General features: G+C 41.4%; 1 protein-coding gene across 1 annotated transcript in view; it reads right to left on the bottom strand.

The window, feature by feature from the left end:
* Positions 1-23,175, bottom strand: part of LOC126474919 (protein ELYS) — a 350,083-nt gene that overhangs the window by 37,001 nt on the left and 289,907 nt on the right. The window contains exons 28-29 of the mRNA XM_050102423.1: positions 22,040-22,115; positions 11,535-11,595 (exon numbers count right to left, since the gene is read on the bottom strand). Of these exons, the coding sequence (XP_049958380.1) occupies positions 11,535-11,595; positions 22,040-22,115 (137 nt within the window). The remainder of the gene's footprint in view (positions 1-11,534; positions 11,596-22,039; positions 22,116-23,175) is intronic.

Below are 23,175 nucleotides of genomic sequence, written 5' to 3'. Positions count from 1 at the left end.
CACTGTCTTTAATATAATCATAAAGTAAAGTATGGTGAAACCAGTACTGTGGTGCAAATGTGAAGATTCTGGGACAGCATATATATAAGGAGTCTACTGAAACAAAGGTGTCAAAAGACCTAATAAACAGGGATGGTGGTTTCAATTGAAATAATACTTGGTGCCCCGAATTCAATTTACTAAAAACTTGTCAGCCATCACACCCACGAGGGGCGAAAAACATTAACATAATTTTCATTTCAAGGAACATCAGTGGGAGCTCTTTTTCAGAGTCCACCAAGAGAGCATCGAAGGGTGTAAGGAACCTAGCTCCAATACAAATAGCGGCATGAGACCAACAACTGTTCACAGTCCGATTGCAATCCAGGCAGCAAGTACACACAACAGCAAAACTCGCAGTACCTGAAGGAGACAACTGGGTCGGTTGTTGAAAAGCAATGCATAAAATGGAAACAACAATTCTGGAAACACCTGGAAGCAAATTATTAAAATAAATTTCAACGGTGTTATCTAAGTTCTGAAAACGTAAGATGAAAATAGGATGGGGCCAAATTTGGACTATATGGAAGATGACCGATGACAGTGAATTCAAGGTATCTTACTGTTGAAGATGTAACTGTACTCTTGTGTTGTCTGGTGCTGTCATGCTGAAAGAGAGAGAGTGCTCTGTGTGTGGACAAACTCTTCAAATTTGAAACACTATTACAATATGCTGAGTCTCAAGTAGTGTCATAGTTGTGTTACACACTGCAATGTTACATGTGACAATTCGGAACCCACTAATGGCAGAGGAAGCAAATATACAGACCTGAGGAATAAAGATTTAGAATGTTAATAATGTCGGTTTTATTTAAAAATCTTTAAGAGTTTTCACATAAAAAAATTGGAGCATTTACTTTTCAACATACCTTCCTGTTAACTTATTTTTGGTTTATTTTTATACCTGAAGTGATCATACCGACATTCACGAATATTTCTTTTAAATCAATAATAATGACTTCAGAAGTGTCATAGTTCCATGGCAGATAAAGGTCTGGCTGACTGTATAATGAAATGCTGAGAATAGATTATAAAAGAGCATCCAGAATACTCAGAATTTTGACGAGACTAATGTAGATTATGTAGCTGCTATTTCTAGTTTCACACATTACTACAGTAACTGAAGGTAGCCTGGGTAACACAGTGTCAAGTGGACCAGTGGGTGAACATCTAGTACAGATGCAGCTGGTAAGGAGACTGTTTATGAAGCATTTTATGCTGATACTGAAGTGGGTGCATATGTGGATTTATATGCATGGTCTAAAGTTGGTTGTAAACCCCAATCCCTTGGTAAATATCTTTAACATGAGGGCATATGTTTACAAACTGAAGTTGACATTGCTCATTTCCTGCAGAACTGAGCAAATTTTTCAGCATAGATTTTGCCCTCCTAATTCATTGGTCTGGATATTTATCCCCCTAAAACTAATTGTGTGGTTAGCCAACACATAAGAAATTGGGCAGTTTTATTGATTACTATTCGCAAAGAGCACATAATAACATGTTTTTCATTGTTATGCTGCATAAAATATTTTGTTATGTAAAGGGTTAGAAAGTGTTGCAGAACTATGTCTAGAGGAGTTACTTTGATGTGTCAGCCTGCAAAAGTATTTGGGAAACTAAAACAGTACAGAACATATAGGAGAAGGAAGAAGAAAAATGCATTAAGACCAAGAAGGTCAACAGTGGCTCTAATTTTTTGTGTAAGGCAGATTCATTAGAAACACTACTAGCATGGTAAGGATTGAGTAACAGTGTTCCTGCACAATGAGATGGCATATGATAGTGTGAAAAGAAGGCAAATTCGAAAACCCTTTAGAAAAAAATGGGACAATGGTAACGACTGAAAACTTTTAACGTGTCATGAACTACTGTCTATGCCGAATCTCAAGATACTCAATGGAAAGAGGTGATCATCATTATTGTCATCATCATCATCATCATCATCATCATCAATCCTTTAACTACTTTTAACAAACATATCCGCACTGTATCTGTACATGACGAGTGCTAAAACTAAACAGACACTATATCTGAACACACCTTGGAAGGCCCAGTGGTGCTGCTCTGTGTCATCCTCAGCCAAATGGCGTCACTGGATGTGGATTAGGAGGGGCATGTGACCAGGACACTGCTCTCCCAGCTGTTGCCAGTTTTTTTTGTGACCAGAGCCATTATTTCTCAATCAAGCAGCTTCTCAATTGACCTCACAAGGACTGCGCACAGCCCACATATGATCTGTGATAGTCACATTCATATTTATTCATTGAGAATCAGCACACTATGACTTCTACAGAAGACACGTTTCCCACTTGGAGGGGTACTGCAGGTCGAGTGTGCTACTGTGCCATCTGTTGATGTGGAATGACACAATGGGACCACACTTATACCGACATCAGCAATTTCATCCAAATTTGTGGTATACAACGGGCTTAGCCAGAAATTAAAGTAACAGAAGTGGGAGCTCCTTACAACCAAGCATTTAGGGAAAAAATAGCATTTTTGGTGCATGTCAAATGACAAGCCTTTTTTTTTTTTTTTTATGCATTCAGTTTTTGTGTTATGTACACTGCAAATAAACTGAAGCAGTTATGTATAATAGTGCTTCCCCGTTTTTACAAAGAATGTCACTTGAGCATGTGTACTGTACAACAATAAACATATCTAATGTTATAAACAGATTTATCGCTTATGCCTTAAAATTGCTTGAGCATGTGTACTGCACAACAATAAACATATCTAATCTTATAAACAAATTTATCGCTTATGCCTTAAAATTGCTTCCTGAAAATTTATATACGATACCAAATTTCCCTTTACCATTCCTTTCTTTTTCATGCCTTTGATGAAAAAATATATAAATACATTATTTTAGTTTATTTGTAGCATAAATGACACCTATGACCCTCTGTTTACTCTTCTATGCTCTTTCCACTGCACCAACCATTGTCTGGTAACTACAGTTACAAAAAATGGATGATGTATTGCCCAATCCATGCCAAAAATGCTACTTTTTTTCTAAATGCATGGCCATCTGATCTCCCACCTCTGTCACTTTTATTTTTGGCCAAGCCATGCATGATGTAGGTTTTAGCATCCTACTTAGACAATGAATGAACATCATTTAGTTCAAATATGATGGACATATGGGAATTATGGGCAATGTTTGCAATGATTGTGAATTGTGCTTTGAAAAAGTCTTTCCCACGTAAGTGTATTGAGGGTGGAAAAGACTCAACGCTGTTTAACAACAGAATACTGCAAATGCTAAGGAGGGTGAGATTGTTACATTCTCTGTTCAAAAAAATTTTACAGAAATTTCAACAGGTAAAAGTTAGTGCAAGTTTGTGTACTATCAAAAGATAGATGTGTGAAGCAGACAACTTCCACTGTCATGCGTTAATGAAACACTTTGATAAGAACCTGAAAAAATTCTGGTCCTGCATAAAATCACTTAAGTAGGTCACAGGATTCTATGCAGCCACTTGTTGACCAGTCTAGTGTGGCAATAAAAGACAGCAAAAGGACGGCAAAAGTTTTAAATTTCACATTTAAGAATGTCATTCACACAGGAGAATCGTACAGACATATCATAATTTGATAATTGCGCAGCCTCCAATATGGAGCGCGTAAAAATATGCATTCCTGTTATTGAGAAGCAACTGAGAAAATTGAAAACAACTATGTCACCAGCTCTAGACGGAATCCCAATTTGGTTTTACACAGGGTCTATTTGGCTTGCTTAGCTTCTATTTATCACGAGTCTCTTTCCCAGTGCAAAATCCCAAGTGACTAGAAAAAAACCTCATATGAATCATGTGTTAAAGAAGGGCAAAAGAATGGACCCGCAAAATTACAGATCAACAGTCTTAACACTGGTTTGTTGCAGAACTCTTCAGCTCTTGAGCATATTCTACATTCAAATATAATATATTTTGTTGAGGCATGAAAGATTCTGTCGACAATTCAGCAAGGATATAGAAATCATCACTTCTGTGAAATTCTGCTTGCTATCTTCAAACATATCCTCCAAAGCACAAACAAAGGGCAGCAGGCAAATTCCATATTGCTACATTCCCAGAAAGCGTTTGACACAGTGCCCCATTGCTGTCTTAACAAAGGTTCAAGCACAAGGAATAGGTTTCCAGATAAGTGAATGGCTTGATGACTTTTTATCCAGTACATTGCCCTGGATGGCAAGTGTTCATCAGAGAGAAGGGTACTGCCAGGAACGCCACAGAAAAATGGGACAGGACTGCTCCTATTCGCTATTATATGGCAACAATCTGACAGATAAGGTGGGCAGCAATCTGCATCTGTTTGCTGATGATGCTGTAGTGCACAGGGAAAATGTAGTTGTTGAATGACTGTTGGAGGAAACAAGATGACAGACAGAACTTCTATTTCTTGTGAAGGAAGACTCTGAAACAATTCAGAGGCATGCTTCTGGATTCATGATCAGTAGGTTTGATAAACATATGAGCACTACAGAGAAGCTTCATGAACTCAAATGGGAATCCCTGCAGAGCATACAACATTCTTTTCATGAAAAAATATTGAGAAGATTTAGAAAACCAGCATTCGAATGATTCTACGAAGGAGTACCCAAAAGAAAATGAACTAATTTTTTGGTAGGCAGTGTGTTTGTAGTACTGCATTTTCCGCTAGGAGCACATAGTGCAAACATTCCAGTGTCAGTAAGCTGAGTGCCGTTGATGAAGGAGGTCAGGACTATGTTCGGCAAAGTCTGTAGGAATAACTGTATTGTGTGACTGTCATTTTTGCAATTGCCGATTTTAGTCAACAGTGTGCAGCAATGATATTCTGCTTTTTGCTTTAAAAAAAGGGGAACAGAAACTCTTGAAATGTTAAGAACATGGTACAAGGGTGATGCTATGAGGAAACTCAAGTGTTTGAGCAGTTTTCCCCATTTCAAAAATGATAAAATGTCAATTGATGACATACCATGTTCTGGTCATCCTTCCATGGTCTGAACCCCTGAAAATGCTGAAAACATTCTTGCAATCATCAATGAAGGTCAACAATTGATGACTGAAGAAACTGTGGAGCTGTCGGAAGCGACTGAGTTCAGTGCAGTGAATTGTGACAAAGATTTGGAAATGGAAAGGGTGGCTGCCAAAGTGATGCCACGACAGCTGACTGCTGAACAAAAACGAGGTCATATGGAACATTATTGTGCTCTGAAAGAAGAGTACAGAAATGATCCAAACTTTTTTCAAAAATTGCAACAGATGATGAAGTTTGATGCTATACTTACAATCCTGCATCAAAGCAACAATCAAGCCAATGAAAGAGTTCAAGTTTACCTCACCCCAGGAAAGCTGGTCAAGTGGGAAAAAAAAAAAAAAAAAAGACTATACTGATTTGCTTTTCCATGTGAGAGGAGTTATGCTTTAAGAGTTTGTTCTGCAGGGTCAGGCAGTTAACCAGACTTTCTGCTTGGAAATTTTGGAAAGATTTTGCAACAGGGTGTGTTAGAAGCGGCATGATCTGGGCCAGTCTGGTGACTGGTTTTTCCATCATGACAATGCCCCTGCTCACACAACCTCGTCTATACAACAATTCTTGACCACCATGGTACACACCCTGTACTCGCCTGATGTTTCCCCGTGCGACCTACCTTTCTTTTTATTCTCCCCCCCCCCCCCCCCCCCCTTCTTCTCAGAATGAAGACAAACATGAAAGGAAAGCTTTTTGCTGATGTCCCACTACTGCCAACGTACATTTCACATAAGAAGCACACAGTTAAGAGAAATTAGCACCCATACAGAGGTATGGACAATTTGCTTTTCCTCTCATTCCACTTGCCAGTGGAACAGGAAAGGAAATGCCTAGCAGCATATGGTGGCTTGCAGAGTATGTACCGTACGTCGGTGTAGTGGAGGAATGCCATACAGACAAGTTTTCAATAACTGATGGATGTGCACACTTCGTCTAGTAGTAGTAGTAGTAGTAGCAGCAGCGTGTTGGTGGTGGTAGTACAATTATTTACTGGGGTAATATTCAGGACAGGATCAAAAATTACTCTCCATACTTAAATACAGTTTTTGCTAATACTAATTCTTTTAGTGATGCATCTTTTTTTCCTTTTATATTCGAAGCAACACTGGATGAAGAGAGAGATTTCCTCTTCATCTGGATCTGTTAGGGGGAAAGGAAGAAGAAGGGGTGACGGGGAGTGGGGTGGGGTGGGGGGGGGGGGTGAGAGAGAGGGGGGGAGGGGGGGGGGGAGAGTGAGAGAGAGAGAGAGAGAGAGAGAGAGAGAGAGAGAGAGAGAGAGAGAGAGAGAGAGTCTTAAACTATATATTGTGTCATTGGTGCCTGGAGCCATTGTCATTTTCAATGAAACCTTTCTCAGTATGTGACCCTCGTTATGTACACTGATAATTTGGCCACTGGCGGAAGTGGCAAAACATTGATCTATGCAGAGTGTTGCAAGATGAATATTAGGGATACGACAAGAACAATCATTCCAAAAGAAAAAAAAAAAAGGCCTAGTAAACATGGGTTCTAAAATGCATACTGTAAGATCTATGAGCACTTTTTCCATCTTCACTACACTGAAACATATCTCTTCTACTGTAGAAGTGCTCATAGCTGTGAGAGGTATGTCTTTTAGAGCCCATGTTTACTAACCTTTTTTTGGTTCAAATGATAATTCCTGCGATATCTACTGAATATTCCCCCTGGAACACCCTGTATAACACTGTCAATAAGTAGTCAAATATGGAGGAAGTGTTACTCAATAAATTTATTACCAAACAACTTATTACTCCTGAGATTCAGAGGGGTGAAGGGGCAAATCGCTTGTGTTTTTGTTAACTTTACTGCTCGATCAGAATGTTTTTTAATCTGTATATGTTCAAATAAATTATGTATTTTCTATTTATTGTGATTTAAAATACTATTAAGTTTACATAATGTGCTGAGAGAATACAACAGACCACAGTAAAAATTAGAAAAAAATGAAACATGGAAATGAATTAACTTTCTTTAAAAGAAGATAATGAACTCATCAAATATAGTACCAAAACTGCTGGCCTTTGCGATAACTTTCTACCAGAAGCAGAAAATTTATACTAGTAGTTACACCAAATTTTCTAAGAAGTTTTCAATTTTATCAATTCTCTTAAGGGGAGCCGGAGGTGCCTATGCTGCCCATGTTAAAATCACTAAGTTTGAGGAACATTTATGAATAAACTACCAAATAGAAAAATTTGAATTTTTTTTACATATAGAGTGGTTTAGTATTGCAGTTATGACATAGGGATTTTGGAGTATCTTTTCTAGTTTCCTTCCAATTATTTTTTTTATTAATGACCCAAATTTTTTTACAAATAATTGCTTTATAATTAAACTGAAATGAAACTACTGAACATATTGCCAAATGGCTGTGTTACAATGTAAGTTTGACCACTAGGAGTGCTGTATAAAAATTTCATCTCTCTAGCTTGAGTGGATTTTGAGAAAATGTTCCTTATATTCGAAAAATTCTAATTTACAGGAAATGGCTATCAAAGTTTCTCAATACATTCCTGCATTATGGGATGGATTATCAGGGTCTTCTTCTTCATCCTCCAAAAGCTTCCTCTTCTGTCTTCTTTTCTGGCCTGTTGTTCCATCATACTTCATATGCCTTTCTCTTCTTTCTGCTCCTCTTATCCTTTCTCTGTCAATATTTCTTAGTGTTCATACAGTGTTCACCCCAGCTGTAAATCCTAATGCCTTCAGAACTTCACACTTCACACTGTTCTCTTGGTTGTAGGTCGCTATTGCATCATAAATGCCAAAGCGCAGTGTTTTTATGCTTACAAACACCCTTTTAGGAATCACTTTCCAAATCAAATTGTTTACGCTCTCATTAGGATTCCGCGTCTTTCCGTGTAGACATTTGTGTAACAATTCTGGCTGTGCTAAGTCATGAAAAATTGGTTTTATTGCATTTATCACAGCTGCTGGCAAACCATGTTTTTGATCACACTCCTTTTTTGCATTATATTTGCACCAGGAATCTTTTGGGCACAGGCTGTGTTGAGGGTATTCATTGCAAGAGGCCGTATGAAGGAACAATGCCCACACTGCTTTTCGCATGTCACTAACGTTACTAGTATTTTGCCTTATAGCATACCCATAGTATCTCTGTAGACGTTCAATCACCTCATCAGTAAGCCTGCCTCTCCCTCCTATTGTCTTTCCATCACTGAGCTTACTTGAACCCAAAGTTTGTTTGAGCCTTCGAAGCCGTGCACCCATATGCTTTTGCACATGCCCAATGCATTCCAACTTTTCAACTACAAATTCATTTCCATATGGTTTCAGTTCCTCTATAGTCTTGAAACCTTTGGAGTCACCATCCCCAAGGTAGTATTTGTACCTAACGTTGTATCTGGGAACTGAACGTTCAAAAATTTGTTTCACTCCATCCACTTCCATTGCTCCACTTGATCCACTAAAATTTGCCTCACAGGTTCCACTGTGCTCTCCTTTGATTTTATTTTTGCACCTACAATGTTTTGATAATATTGCAACATCTATCACTTTTGCACTGTCACCACAAGTAGCAGTTACAACCCCATTCAGGGATTTATGACCCCTCTTTTGCCAGGAACCATCTAATGCCACTACCAAATCCCTAGAACCACCGTTCATTTCTACAGATTCCTCCACTGCTTCCTTCATGGTTTCCAAAGCCACATCTTCAACAGAGGATCCTACCAGTTCACAGTAGTACGCAAATTTGCTTGGAGGCGATGGCAAGTTCATAATACCATAAAACAGTTTACCAGCAGCAGACCCTTTTCCAATGGATCGAACACCATACACAAGTCGAACATTCACATCAAACACTCTAGATCGTCCATTTTCACCAAATAGACTGGCATGTGAATTGTAGAAAGTCACTTGATACTTGCCACATGCACAGATTATCTTCATCTCACAAGCTAAACCAAAGTGCTTTGTTATCTCTAGTCCCACTCCTACACTTGAACACATTTTGCACAGAACACTTTCTTTCAGCACAGAAGATAATAATCCAATATTCAGTACTTCATTAATATCATCACTGTCACTAACATATTCACGAAATCTGTCACTTCCACTAGTCAGATTCTTGCTAGAAGATGTCACAGGGCTTTGGCCGGCCATGTGTTGCTTAGCAGAAGAATGCACTCTTTCAGTAATTGTAGTCTCGCAACTTGGTATTAGTGTTAATTTTCTTTTCCCTATGTTCTTCCTCTTCTTATATACACGGTTACTAAAACGTGGCATCGTAACCAGAACAACGCTTTACACAAGAAGTATAATACTACCAACAACAGGTGCAACACTGAACTAATTCGAAAGGGTAAACAGCAAAGAGACGATGTTCCGCGCTCTTAGCGCTTCATTTGTCACAGAAAACAATGTAGCCAACCCTTGCACACTCGCTGTATGCGTAACATAAGGCGCTGTATGCGTAACAGGCCGAGAAAATCCCAAGCAGTTCGCCAGGAAGTCACGAGAGGGTGTTAGATGCATTCAGCAGCCGCCCATTTCCTCTGCAGGCGTGGGGGAAAATGGTAACTCCACTTCTAGGGCGAGTAGAACAATAATTCAAAGTTTACATTAAAGAGGAATGTTCCAATTAATTTTCGGTAGAAAAAAAAAAAAAAAAAAAAAAAAAAAAATAATCGTAATTTTTTGGATTTGACCACCTCCGGCTCCCCTTAAATATTCACGGTATCATGATGAAACCAATAGTATAGTAATGTGTTGCTCAGCTAAATTTAGAATATTATGGGTTACTTAAGTAACGTATCTTTCCACAGTGGTACTTTTCCACACTGAATTTAACATGCTATTGTCAAACATTTCACAAAAAAGGAGAAAATATTACTCAGTAAATTAGTCATCCATCTCATTACTGTCAGCTTTCGAAAAATTTTTGAGAAAATCCTGTACAATAGATTTTATAAACACTCAATAGTGCCAGTAACGAGCAGTTTGGGTTTCAAAAATGACAGTCAACTGACAGATGATATATTAGGGTCAACAAACCAGAAGTTATAGCTCCTAGCATTATTTTGTGACTTGATTAATTGTGAGAGTCATGCTAACAAGGAAACATTAAAATATTACGGAATAACAGACAACAAATTCATACTTTATATAACAAGTGACTGTCAGAAAGCAAAGTATATCAGTTCCAAGTCGATTGGTAAACAACAGGCATTCAAAATCTGAAGTAATCAGCCACGATGTACCACATGGCTCTATTTTGGGTCCTCTGTGGTTTTTAAGATACACAAATGGCCTCCCAACTGTAGCTTCAGAACATGGAATTTTTTTCCTTTTGCAGATAGTAGAAGTATAGCGATACAAAGAAGTACCAGTCCCCTTATTGGAAACGCACATAATGAAAAACTCGAAATCATCAACAGATGGTTCAACGCACATAGGTCATCACTCAATTTTGACAAGACTCATTACACACAGTTCATAGAATGTTACAAGCACAGAAGTTGTCGTCTAAAACAATGAAATACGATATGTAGACAAAAGTTTTTCATACTACATATGTATCACAACCTTAATGGGAAAACCCACAGATTAGAATTAATTACCTAATTTCAGCCATGTTTGCAGTACTCACCATTACTACTATAGGTGATTTAAAAATGAAGGAATTATTTTTTATTGCCTACTTCCATTCACTCATGAGTTACAGGATCATTTTTCTGGTAAACTGAAAATCCAGATACAGTATTTTAAGAATACAGGAGTGTGCTGTAAGAATTACATTTGGTATTAAAACGTACCACAGAGATTTCTTGAAAAAATTTGCATTTTGACACCTACAGCAAAATATTTATATTTATTAACCTCCACTCTTTACTAATATTTTCTTTCCTTAAAAATTAGTAAAAAGTGTGAATATAGCTTTAAGGACAAAAACAATGTCTCCAAAGACTTTGAGGACCCAAGTGACTCAGAAATGTGGGTACACGTGTATTGAAAAACCTGCTAGGGCACATGGTTATATAAGAACATTCTGTTCAGCAGTTCCTTTTATTCCATGGTGGAGTTTCTTCATAGGAACTCTTGCTTATACATTTTTAGGTTATTTTATAATTAGCACTGTAATACAATAATTTTTCATAGTACAGCATTTAAATTAAATTGAATTCACCTGTCTGACTTCTTTCCACATCACAGAGAGATCCAAAGGAGCCACCTGTGATGTAATGTGTACACTTCTGAGCATAGTTACTGTGATAAGAGAACAATTTCTGTGACAGTCACTCAACTAAGAACATGTAGCTCTCTCTCTCTCTCTCTCTCTTTTTTTTTTTTTTTTTTTTTGCCGTCACCACAAAATATACGGGTGTCAACATTAACTCAAAGGTCAAAAGCTCATTGATAGTGTGCACAGACTAAGACATTCCTAAGCATTGCAACAGTAGTAAGACATTTCACAAGACAATTGGTTTTACCTTCAGACTGAGCAACTGAGACGTTGTCGCCATCTCCAGGAGAAGGCGTACAGTGACGATCCTGTGAAAGATGTAAGAGGCAATCAATGGAAAATTGTTATTGGACAATCTAAAGGGAAAAAAATTGCTGTAAAGGGGACACACACAACCGATGCACTCACATTGGCAACAAATTAAAATAACAACAACAACCAAATGTAAATGGCTGCACAAAAGCCTGCTGCTTTAGAAGCCCAAGTGTTGTGTGTGTGTGTGTGTGTGTGTGTGTGTGTGTGTGTGTGTGTCTGTCTGTCTGTGTGTGTGTGTAATAACTACACCAAAACACATCATCAGCAGGAGAGATATAATTAAAATGTCTTAACCTTGGTGTGTTTTTTCTTAAAACTTTGAACTATCAGTTTCCCCTAGAAAAATACAATAATAATTAGTACCTCAGTCGCTGACAACTTACTATTTTATGAAAGACACTACACCTGATGTTGAAAAATACATTCAAAAAGCATTAAAAATTATTCCAAAGAGATCTATGTGATATGATCCATAAAATACATAAGAATGAAAGCAAAATATTGTGAAATTGCAGATACATAGTTTCAGGTGATCAACTTAAATAAAATGAAAGTGATGAATAAACTATTGCATTCAACATTTGTATTTTTTAATTATGGCATTTTGGTTACACAAGTAGATTCGATTAGAATTTTCTTATTTTACAGGCAATGTTCCATTATGAAATATTTTTGAAGAGATGCACATCCAGGTAATTCAAGTGACAATTATTTAAGGAACTGGAATGAGATATGATTTCAAATTTTAAATGAATGTACAGAACATGCTTGTGAAATATGATAACTGGAACTAAATCAGTTGCCAAGACTGATTGCTATATGGATGAAAGCCCCCTCAGATGGCTGATTGACAATGAGGAACAACAAGAAAACTAGTGACAGGCTGCATCAATTTTATGATAGCAGTTCTTCATAGTATCAATCAATAGTAACACAAGGCACACCAATCACTGCTTAATTGAAGCTGACGTCATTAGTGATGAAATATTACAGTGAATTAGGATGAAACTGCGGGGAAGTTTGTGAATGATTTTGAATGGCCAAGTGAGTCAGTACAGGCCTCTACACAGAAAAACCTTGAAGCCTGACAGCGCTACAAGATCACTTCACAGTAACCATACTGTATTTTAAAAAATAAGACAGTTTTTGAAATTTAAAACTGTATAAGCTACCTTTAAAACAGATTTAAACTTTACTTGTGCCCTGTTGCCATTTCATAGTTATCATCCCTATAAAAGGCAATAATCTGTCTGTTGACAACTGTATGCGAAATGATACTCCCCATTGATTTAAGACAGTGTGTTGAACTTGGCCCATATAACTAATAAGCTGTCAGAGTATACTGAAACAGTACAATATTTTTCTCTGAGCGAAAATAACAACACAATTAATTATCACTCTAAATCAGAAATTCAATTTTTTTATCGCCTTACTTGTCCCCTATCAAGCAGGATGAAAAATCAAAAGATATCTTGCACGGCTCGGTGAACAGATAGCCATACCCCAAGTGCAACCACAACGGAGGGGCATCTGTTGAGATGCCAGACAACAGTGTGGTTCCTGAAGAGGGGCAGCAGACTTTTCAGTAGCTGCAAGGCAACAGTCTGGATGATTGACTGATCTGGCCCTGTAACATCAACCAAAACGGCCTTGCTGTGCTGCACTGAGAATGGCTGAAAGCAAGGGGAAACTACAGCCGTAATTTTTCCCAAGGGCATGCAGCTCTATTATACGGCATCCTCTTGCGTAAAAATATTCTGGAGGTAAATTAGTGCCCCTTTTGGATCTTTGGGCAATGACTACTCAGGAGGATGTCGTTATCAGGAGAAACAAAACTGGATTCTATGGACCGGAGTATGGAATGTCAGATCCCTTAATTGGGCATGTAGGTTAGAGAAGTGGATAGGTTAAAGTTAGATACAGTGGAAGTTAATAAAGTTGGGTGGCAGGAGGAACAAATATAAATACAAAATCGGATAGGGGTAATGCAGCAGTAGTTTTAACAACGAATAAAAAAATAGGTACGCGGATAAGGTATATGAACAGCAAGAGACCAAACTACGAGGTCATCGGTCCCTTGTTCCCAATAAAACAACGCCACAAGTGCGAGAATAAAACAGACAAGACATATAACACTAAACAGAAAGAAAGGAAAGACCACAAGAACGAAGGAAATGCAATGAACACTAAAAGGAACAAAAGATAAGAAAACAACAGAGATGCAAGAAACAGTTAGAGGAGAGTAAAACAACGAAGCAGATTACAGGGGCTGGCCGGCCACGAAAATAAAAAGGAAAAGCCAGCCAACATGCAACACATTAAGACCTCCACCCTAAAAGCACTAGGGTGGACGACACAGAGTGGCAAACAACACACGCTAGAGCTCAGATCGAATGGTAAAACCCACCATCACGCATGAAATGTAAAACCAAACCAGCCAATGAGGTGTCTGCTAAAATCAATGATAATGAGCCCGGCAACCGAAGATGAAGTCACAGGGCAGCCAAAGAAGGAAAGGCAGAAGAATATGGGCCACTGTCAACCAGACGCCGCACTGACACTGAAGTGGGTCTTCACGGCACAGGAGGTAGCCGTGGGTCACCCAGCCATGGCCAGCAGAGAACCACGGAGTCCCTGCGAGAGGCCCTCATCGAGGACTTCCACATATTTGTGGTCCCCTTAATGGCTCGCAGTTTATTGTGCGTACTGAGATTTTGCTTTCTGTCTCCCAAAGCTGAGAAACCTTGCGGCGTAATAACGAATGAAGGTCAGTTGCAGGGATGTCCATCTCCAGAAGTGGTTTCCGTGCAGCCTGTTTGGCCAGCCTGTCAGCAAGTTCATCTCCTGGGATTCTGATGTGACCAGGAGTCCAGATGAACACCACTGGACAACTGGAGCATTCTGGGGCATAGATAGACTCCTGGATGGATGCCAAAGAAGTGTGTCGAGGGTAGCACTGGTTGATAGTTTTCAGACTGCTGAAGAAGACAATACATAAAAGAAAAGACTTCTCAGGGCATGAACGGAGATACTGAAGTGCACAAGAAATGGCCACCAGCTCTGCAGTGAAATGCTGTTCAATATGGCCACCATGAACGTAGGCAAAGCCAACGCGACGATCAGCCATCGAGCCGTCGGTGTAAACCAATTCAGAGCCCCAGCACACGTCAAGAACTGAGAGGAAGTGACAGCAGAGAGCTGTAGGGTTAATGGAGTCCTTAGGGGCATGTGAAAGGTCCAGACAAAGCTGCGGCTGAGGCGTATGTGAATGGACCGCAAGTAGAGGGTGGTAAAGGGAAGGACTCCAGTTTGAAGAGAAGAGAGCACACGCGAACCACAATCGTTAGCCCCAAACTGGGCCGCCGACACGGGATATGGACTGCTGCGGGCGGGAAAAGGAGACGGTAATTTGGATGCATAGGGGAACTATGAATGTGTGCTGCGTAACTGGCGAGCAGTTGCGCACATCTGATCTGCAGTGGAGGGACCCCAGCCTCCACCAGTACGCTGGTGACTGGACTTGTCCTAAAAGCTCCTGTCACTAGTCCAACCCTGCAGTGGTGCACAGGGTCAAGTAAATGCAACACTGAGGGTGCTGCCAAACCATAAACCACACTCCCATAGTCAATTCGGGATTGGACAAGGGCTCTGTAGAGCCGCAGTAGTGTAGAGTGATCTGCACCCCAATTGGTGTTGCTCAGGCAACAGAGGGCATTGAGGTGCTGCCAGCACTTCTGCTTAAGCTGATGAAGATGAGGAAGCCAAGTCAATCAAGCGTCGAAAACCAGTCCTAAGAATCGATAGGTCTCCGCTACAGTGAGTGAATCGTCATTAAGGTAAAGTTCTGGTTCCAGACGAACAGTAAAATGCCGACAGAATTGCATAACACATGACTTAGCGGCAGAAAGCTGGAGGCCGTGGGCTAGAGCCCATGACTGCGCCTTGTGGATGGCTCCCTGCAGGTAACGCTCAGCAACACCAGTACTGGAGCAGCAGTACGAAATGCAGAAGTCGTCTGCATACAGAGAAGGTGAGACAGAGGGCCTGAATGCTACTGCTAGATCATTAGTGGCCACTAAAAATAGAAAGACACTCAAGATAGAGCCCTGCAGGTCTCCATTCTCTTTGATATGGATGGAACTATGGGAGGCACCAAATTGGACATGGAAAGTATGGAGCGAAAGGAAGTTTCGGATAAAAATCGGGAGCGGACCGCGGAGACCCCACTTGCACAATGTGACAACGATATGATTTTGCCAGGTCATGAAGTATGCTTTACGTAAGTCAAAAAAGACAGCAACCAGGTGTTGCCATTCGGAAAAGGCTCTTCGGATGGCAGACTCGAGGGATTCAAGATAATCAGTGGTAGAGTGACCCTGGCGGAAGCCGCCCCGACATGGGGCCAGTAGGCCAGGTGACCAGGTGACTCCAGGACCCAACCCAACAGCCAACAAACCACACATTCCAGCAGCTTACAAACAACGTTGGTGAGGCAGATGGGCTGATAATTATCCACATGAAGCGGGTTTTTACCGGGTTTGAGCACCGGAATGATGGTGCTCTCCCACTACTGCAATGGACAGATGCCATCACCCCAGATCCAGTTGAAGATGAGGAGGAGATGTCGCCTGTAGTGAGATGAGAGATGTTTAATCATCTGGCTGTGGATCCAATCAGGCCCAGGAGCTGTGTCAGGACAATGTGCAAGGGCACTGAGGAGCTCCCACTCTGTAAATGGGGCGTTATAGGATTCACTGTGGTGTATAGTGAATGAAAGGATGTTCCCTTCCAGCCGCTGTTTGAGAGTGCAAAAGGCTGGGAGGTAATTCTCCGACGCAGAGGCTCAAGCAAAGTGCTCTGCAATCACATTTGCGTTGATAGATAACACGCCATTTATGGTAACTCCAGGAACACCTGTTGGGTTCTGGTACCTGAAAAGACGTTTGATGTTTCCCCGGACTTGGGAAGATAACGTATGGCACCCAAAGGTCGATACCTATCTCTCCCAACACTCCTGCTTTCGTCGTATAAGAAGTTGGCGAACGCGGGCACGGAGCCATTTAAAGGCTATGAGGTGCTCCAGGAAAGGGTGCCACTTATGCCGCTGTAGAGCTTGCCAACGCTCCTTAATTGCTTCAGCGACTTCCAGCGTATCAGCGACTTCCAGCGTATCAGCAACTTCCAGCGACCACCAAGGGACTGCTTTACACCTCCAGCACCCTAAAGTGTGAGGGATCACGTTTTCTGCCGTAGATACAATTGTTGTAGTTACCTGCTCAACCATCACATCGATGTTACTGTGTGGGGGAGATTCAACGGCGGCAGCAGAGGTGAAAGTTTCCCCGTCTGCCTTGTATAAAACCCATCTGGGCGAATCCCTTATAGCCGCGGAGGGTAGGGGTCCGCATTGCCGGGAACCAGGTTTCCTGGAGGGCAATGCAAATAGCAGGTGTAAAGCTTAACAGTTGCCGCAGCTCAGCCAGGCAGTGGAAAAAACTGAAACAATTCCGGTGGAGGATGACGTAATCGTGAGACTGGGAAGACATGGGACATTCAATGAGGTAGTTTATGCTTCAGAGTCACCTACTGCCACTGACTTACTGCCTGAGCAGTCTATATCCGTTGCGTCTGAGGGTCTGGTGAGATCTAGGTCCTCAGCGGACACCAAAATCCCCACCCGATCCTCAGATGCAGAGCTTGTAGGTAGCGGTGGAGTGGGTGCCACTGCAATTTCTTTGGTCTTAGGGGTTTTCTTTTTGGATTTCTCTAGTTGCTGCTTGGGTTTCCCTGGCTGGGAGGACTTCACTGGCTCAGTCTCCGGGACTGAGGATGAGTGTGAAGTCCTACGACCAGCTGCTTTTGGGCTCTTCAGCAACTGGCAGATGTCATCTTTCCCACTAGCAGAAACCTGGGAAGGGAGTGACCCAAGGGACCCCTTCCTAGTGAGAGAAGCCAAAGAAGACTTGCGCTTCTCGCACTTAGAAGTGGGGACGGACGTCCCTGATGGTTCCAAAGTAGGTGCTGCAGGAGCAACAGGGAGGGAAATGCCCCCCACCATCAAGGGGGCAGCAGCATAAGACGATGTCACACGCACAGGATGCAGGCATTCAAATTTTCTCTTAGCCTCAGTGTAGTTCAGCTGATCCAGGGTCTTTTACTCCATGTTTTTCCTTTCTTTCTGGAGAATCCTGCAGTCTGACGAGCAAGGTGAATGGTGTTCTCCACAGTTGACACAGATGGGAGGTGGGGCACATTGGCAGTATTGGGATGTGATGGGTGTCCGCAATCTTGACATGTGACGCTGGAAGTACAGAGGGAAGACATATGGCTGAACTTCCAGCACTTAAAGCACCACATTGGGAGAGGGATATATGGCTTGACGTCACAGTGGTAAACCATCACCTTGACCTTCTCGGGCAATATATCACCCTCGAAGGCCAAGATGAAGGCACCGGTGGCAACCTGATTATCCCTCAGACCACAGTGGACATGCTGGATGAAATGTACACCTCGCCACTCTAAATTAGCGCGCAGCTCATCCTCAGACTGCGAAAGAAGGTCCGCGTGAAATATGATACCCTGGTCCGTATTTAAGCTCTTATGGGGCGTGATGGTTACAGAAACATCCCCCAGTTTGTCACAAGTGAGTAACTCTCGTGACTGGGCAGAGGATGCGGTTTTGATCAAGACTGACCCAGATCTTATTTTGGACAAGCCCTCCACCTCCCAAAACTTGTCCTCTAAATGCTCAACAAAAAACTGAGGCTTCATTGTCATGAAAGATTCCCTATCAGCTCTTGAACACACAAGGTACCGGGGCGAATAAGATCCGCTGCCATCCTTAGCCTGACGTTCCTCCCATGATGTGGCCAGGGAGGGGAACGATTTGGGGCCGTACTTCTGTGCACTGAATTGAGCTCGTGAATGATTAGAGACTGCTGGTGTTTCACCACCAGCAAGAGATGATGGACTACGCTTCATTGCATGTCAGCCACCCTGATGCCACCCACTCCAACCAGGGGCCCTCCCCACGGGTGTCACCCAGCCGCAGCAAAGGCCACCTGGCAGGATGGTCATTGCCGGGAGTCCTGACGCCCCAGGGGGATAGGCATCTACCCCTTGGCAGATGTTGGGAATTAAGGGCGCAAGCATCAGCAGAGCGATTCCTGTGTGGTCAGGGGGCTACAATCAACAGGGGACATGGCTACCGTGCTGGATATCAGGTGCCGAAGTCCATGGTCATAGTCAGTGCAGAAAGGGACACTGCATAGTGCATGGTGGAAAACACACCCAGGAAGCTGTCCTCGCCCAAGAGATGGAGAATGGGCGGGACTGTAATGCGACGACGAGAAAGTTGGCTGAAGATCTCAATGCAGAATGGACACAATGCACCGTGTAAGGTGCCCTTCCCCAATTGGCTCGATCTTCAGGAGAAGTTTGAAGAATGGAGGTCAAACCCTGCAGGGGACCACCACATAAAGGCTGAAACGTGTGAAACTTCTTTTACTCGCCTCTTCCGACAGGCAGGAATACCTCGGGCCTATTCTTATCCCCGGACCCGCAGGGGGGGTATAATGAGATAAAATAAATTATTCAGATAGTTAAGGGAGATGAAAATTTAACAGTCTTGAGGAACTGGAATTCAATAGGAGGAAAAGGAAGACAAGGAAAAGTAGGAGATGTTTATGTATTGGGGAAAATGAATGAAAGAGGAAGCCGCCTGGTAGAATTTTGCACAGAGCATAATTCAATAATAGCTAACACTTGGTTTAAGAATGATGACAGAAGCTTGCATATATGGAAGAGACCTGGAGACATCACAAGGTTTCAGATTGATTTTATAAGGTTAAGACAGATATTACAGAACCAGATTTTGAATTGTAAGACATTCAAGGAGCAGATGTGGTCTCTGACCACAACTCATTGGTTATTAACTGCATGCAACAACTGAAGGAACTGCAAAAAAAAGGTAGGAATTTAAGGAGATGGGACCTTGATAAACTGTAAGAACCAGAAGCTGTTAAGACTTTCATGGGGAGAATTAGGGGACAATTTACAAGAACAGGGAAAAGGAACATACTAGAAGAAGAATGGGTAGCTTTAAAAGATGAAAAAGTGAAGGCAGCAGAGAATCCATGTAGGTAAAAAGATTAGGGCTCATAGAAAGCCTTGGGTAATGCAAGAGATACTGAATTTAATTGATGAAAGGAGAAAATAAATGCGTTAAATAAAGTAGGCAAAAGAGAATACCAACACCTCAAAAAATGAGGCCGACAGCAAGTGCAAAATGGCTAAGCAGGAATGGTGAGGACAACTGTATGGATTTAGAAGCATATATCGCTAGGGGAAAGATGGATGCCGCCTACAGTAAAAGTAAAGAGACCTTTGGGGAAAAGTTAACCACCTATATGAATGTCAGGAGTTCAGATGGAAAACCAGTCCTCACCAAATAAGGGAAAGCATCCTAACTAAATAAGGGATAGCAGAAAAGTGGGAGGAGTATATAGAGTGTCTATACAAGGGAGATTTATTTGAGGGCAGTATTATGGAAATGGTAGATGATGTAGATGAAGATGAGATGGGAGACATGATACTGCATGAAGAATCTGACAGAGCACTGAAAGACCTACGTCAAAACAAGGCCCTGGGAGTAGATAACATCATTAAGACAAAATTACTGATAACCCTGGGAGTACCAGCCATGACAAAACACCATCTGGTAAGCAAGATGTGTGACACAGGCAAAATACCACAGACTTCAAGAAGAATATGATTACAAACCCAAAGAAAGCAGGGGCTGACAGGTGTGAAAATCACCAAACTATCAGTTTAACAAGTCATGGTTGCATAAGAATGGAAAAACTGGTAGAAGCCAACCTTGGGGAAGATCACTTTGGATTTCAGAGAAATGCAGGAACACATGAGCCAATATTGACCTATGGCTTTTCATAGCAGATAAGTTAAGGAAAGGCAAACCTACATTTACAGCATTTGTGAACTTAGGGAAAGTTTTGGCACTGTTGACTGGAATAGTCTTTCAAATTCCAAAGGTGGCAGGGGTAAAACACAGGGAATGAAAGGCTATGAGTGAGACAGGGTTGTTGCCTATCCCTGACATTATTGAATCTGTGTATTGACGAAGCAGTGAAGGAAACAAAAGAAAAATTTGGAGTAGGAATTGAAGTCCAGGCACAAGAAATAAAAAAGAAATAAAAACTTTGAGGTTTGCCAATGACACTATAATTCTGACAGAGACAGGAAAGGACTTGGAAGAGCAGCTGAACAGAATGGACAGTGTCTTGAGAGGAGGATAAAATGAACATCAAGAAAAGCACAATGAGGATAATGGAATGTAAATTAAATCAGGTGATGCTGAGGAAATTAGAGTAGGAAATGAGACACTTCAAGTTTTGCTATTTTGGCAGCAAAACAACTGATAACGGTTGAAATAGGGAGGACATAAAATGTAGACTGGCAATGGCAAGAAAAACGTTTCTGAAGAGAAGAAATTTTTTAACATCGAGTACAGTTTTGAGTGCCAGGAAGTCTTCTGAAAGTATTTGTATGGAATGTAGCACGAAACGAGAATAGAAGCTTCTGAAATGTGAAGTTACAGGAGAATGCTGAAGATGAGGTCGGTAGATCACGTAACTAATGAGGAAGCACTGAACAGAATTGGCGAGAAAAGAAATTTGTGGCACAACCTGACTAGAAGGAGAGATCATTTGGTAGGACACATTCTGAGGCATCAAGGGATCACCAATTTAATACTTGAGGGATGTGTGGGGGGTAAAAGTTATAGAGTGAAACCAAGAGATGAATACAGTTAGCAGATTCAGAAAGACGTAGATCACAATAGTTACTCAGAGATGAAGAAGCTTGTACAGGATAGAGAAGCACGAAGATTTGCATCAAACCAGTCTTTGGACTGAAGAACACAACAATATCTTATTCAATCTGCATTACTGGCAATATCCTTTGTTTATGGCAACACGTGGAAGCAATGAAAAAGCATCATCTTCAAATACGACTAATTAGACACATTTATGACTGACCGTCCCTACGCACAATCCCAGGACTGCATTGTAGCTATGAAACACTATACCAAACACTGAAATTGCTGTGCAGAGCAACCTGTCTGTAGGTGTATGACCACACACAGTGTGCAACATATGCAGTACATCAATAATTTATTTGTATCAGATCACTGCAGCAGGGTATCTATTTTCCATTTTCCAGTAGGTACAATGTATTGTACAGGACTCTCATACCAGTGCACACAGCCAAGAACAAAAAATTCTGTGCATTACTAAACTCTCTCCTACGAAAAAATCTCTGACTATTACCACACAATTGAATATTAACTTACTATTCTAATCTCTTGTATCTACGCTAAATGGTTATTTATCCAGCTTATAGCTAACACAGCAAACTTACCGATGAGCGGAGTCGCACAGGACTTTGGGATGGTAAAGAGAAAGTTTTCAGGTCATGAGGTGGTGTGCTTCGCCCTCTACAAAAAAAATGAAAGAAAAATACCAAATGAAACAAACAATTTCATATACTCTACACAAAGAACAGCTATATATACATTGATAAGCCGAAACATTATGACCACTGCCCACCGCGATGTTGGATGATGCAGTAGCAAAAGGATATCAGCAGAGCAGACAAGGGCAGGGGAATCACCTTACCACAAATATGGGCTGCAAACTGGGAAATCAACTCAGATAAGTGACTTTTAACAAAGGGAGTAGTAGTATTACGCAGAGCCTGTGAATGAGTACCTCGAAAACAGTGAATCTGGTTAAATGTTCATGTGCTACTGTCCTGAGCATCTGCATAATGAGGTAGAAGAACAGTGAAGCCATCACTAGGTGGTAAATAGTTGGATGTCTACGACTCTTCACAGAACATGGGGTACAGAGGCTTGTCTGCTCTGTAAAGTAGGACAGATGGTGATCTTTCAGCAGAGATGCCACAGGGTACAATGCTAGTGTTTCGGAGCACGTTGTTCATTGTACATTTTTGAACATGGAGCTCTACAGCAGACCATCTCTACGTGTTCACATGTTGACCCACATCATCATCAATTATGATTGCAGTGGGCACAGGACCATCAGGGTTTGACTGTTAATCAATGAAAATGTGTCAGTATTTTTGCTAACAAGGTCGATGGTCGCCTCCACAAATGTCGTCAATGCCTCAAAATGTGCAGCATGCGAAGGAAGCAGGCTGGTGGGAGTAGTATTGTGCTATGGGAGACATTATCCTGCACTTCCATGGGACCTGTGGTAGTAATCTAAGACAGGCTGACAGCTACAAACCACCTACATCCCTTCAAGCTTGACGATTTCGCCGATGGCGACATCTCTTTCAGCAGTTTAACTGTCCATGTCTCAGAGCCAGAACTGTGCTACATTAGATTAAGAAGCATTATAGTGAACTCATGTTGCTACCTCAGCAAACAAATTCACCTGATGTAAATCCCACGGAACCTGTCTGGGTCACTGTCAGGCACCATCACTGCAGCCCGTTATTCACCCCAACTACATGACCTGTTCGTACAACTA

Source organism: Schistocerca serialis, chromosome 4 (genome assembly GCF_023864345.2).
Source record: "Schistocerca serialis cubense isolate TAMUIC-IGC-003099 chromosome 4, iqSchSeri2.2, whole genome shotgun sequence".
Taxonomy (NCBI): Eukaryota; Metazoa; Arthropoda; class Insecta; order Orthoptera; family Acrididae; genus Schistocerca; species Schistocerca serialis.
This window is presented reverse-complemented; position numbering and strand designations above follow the sequence as displayed.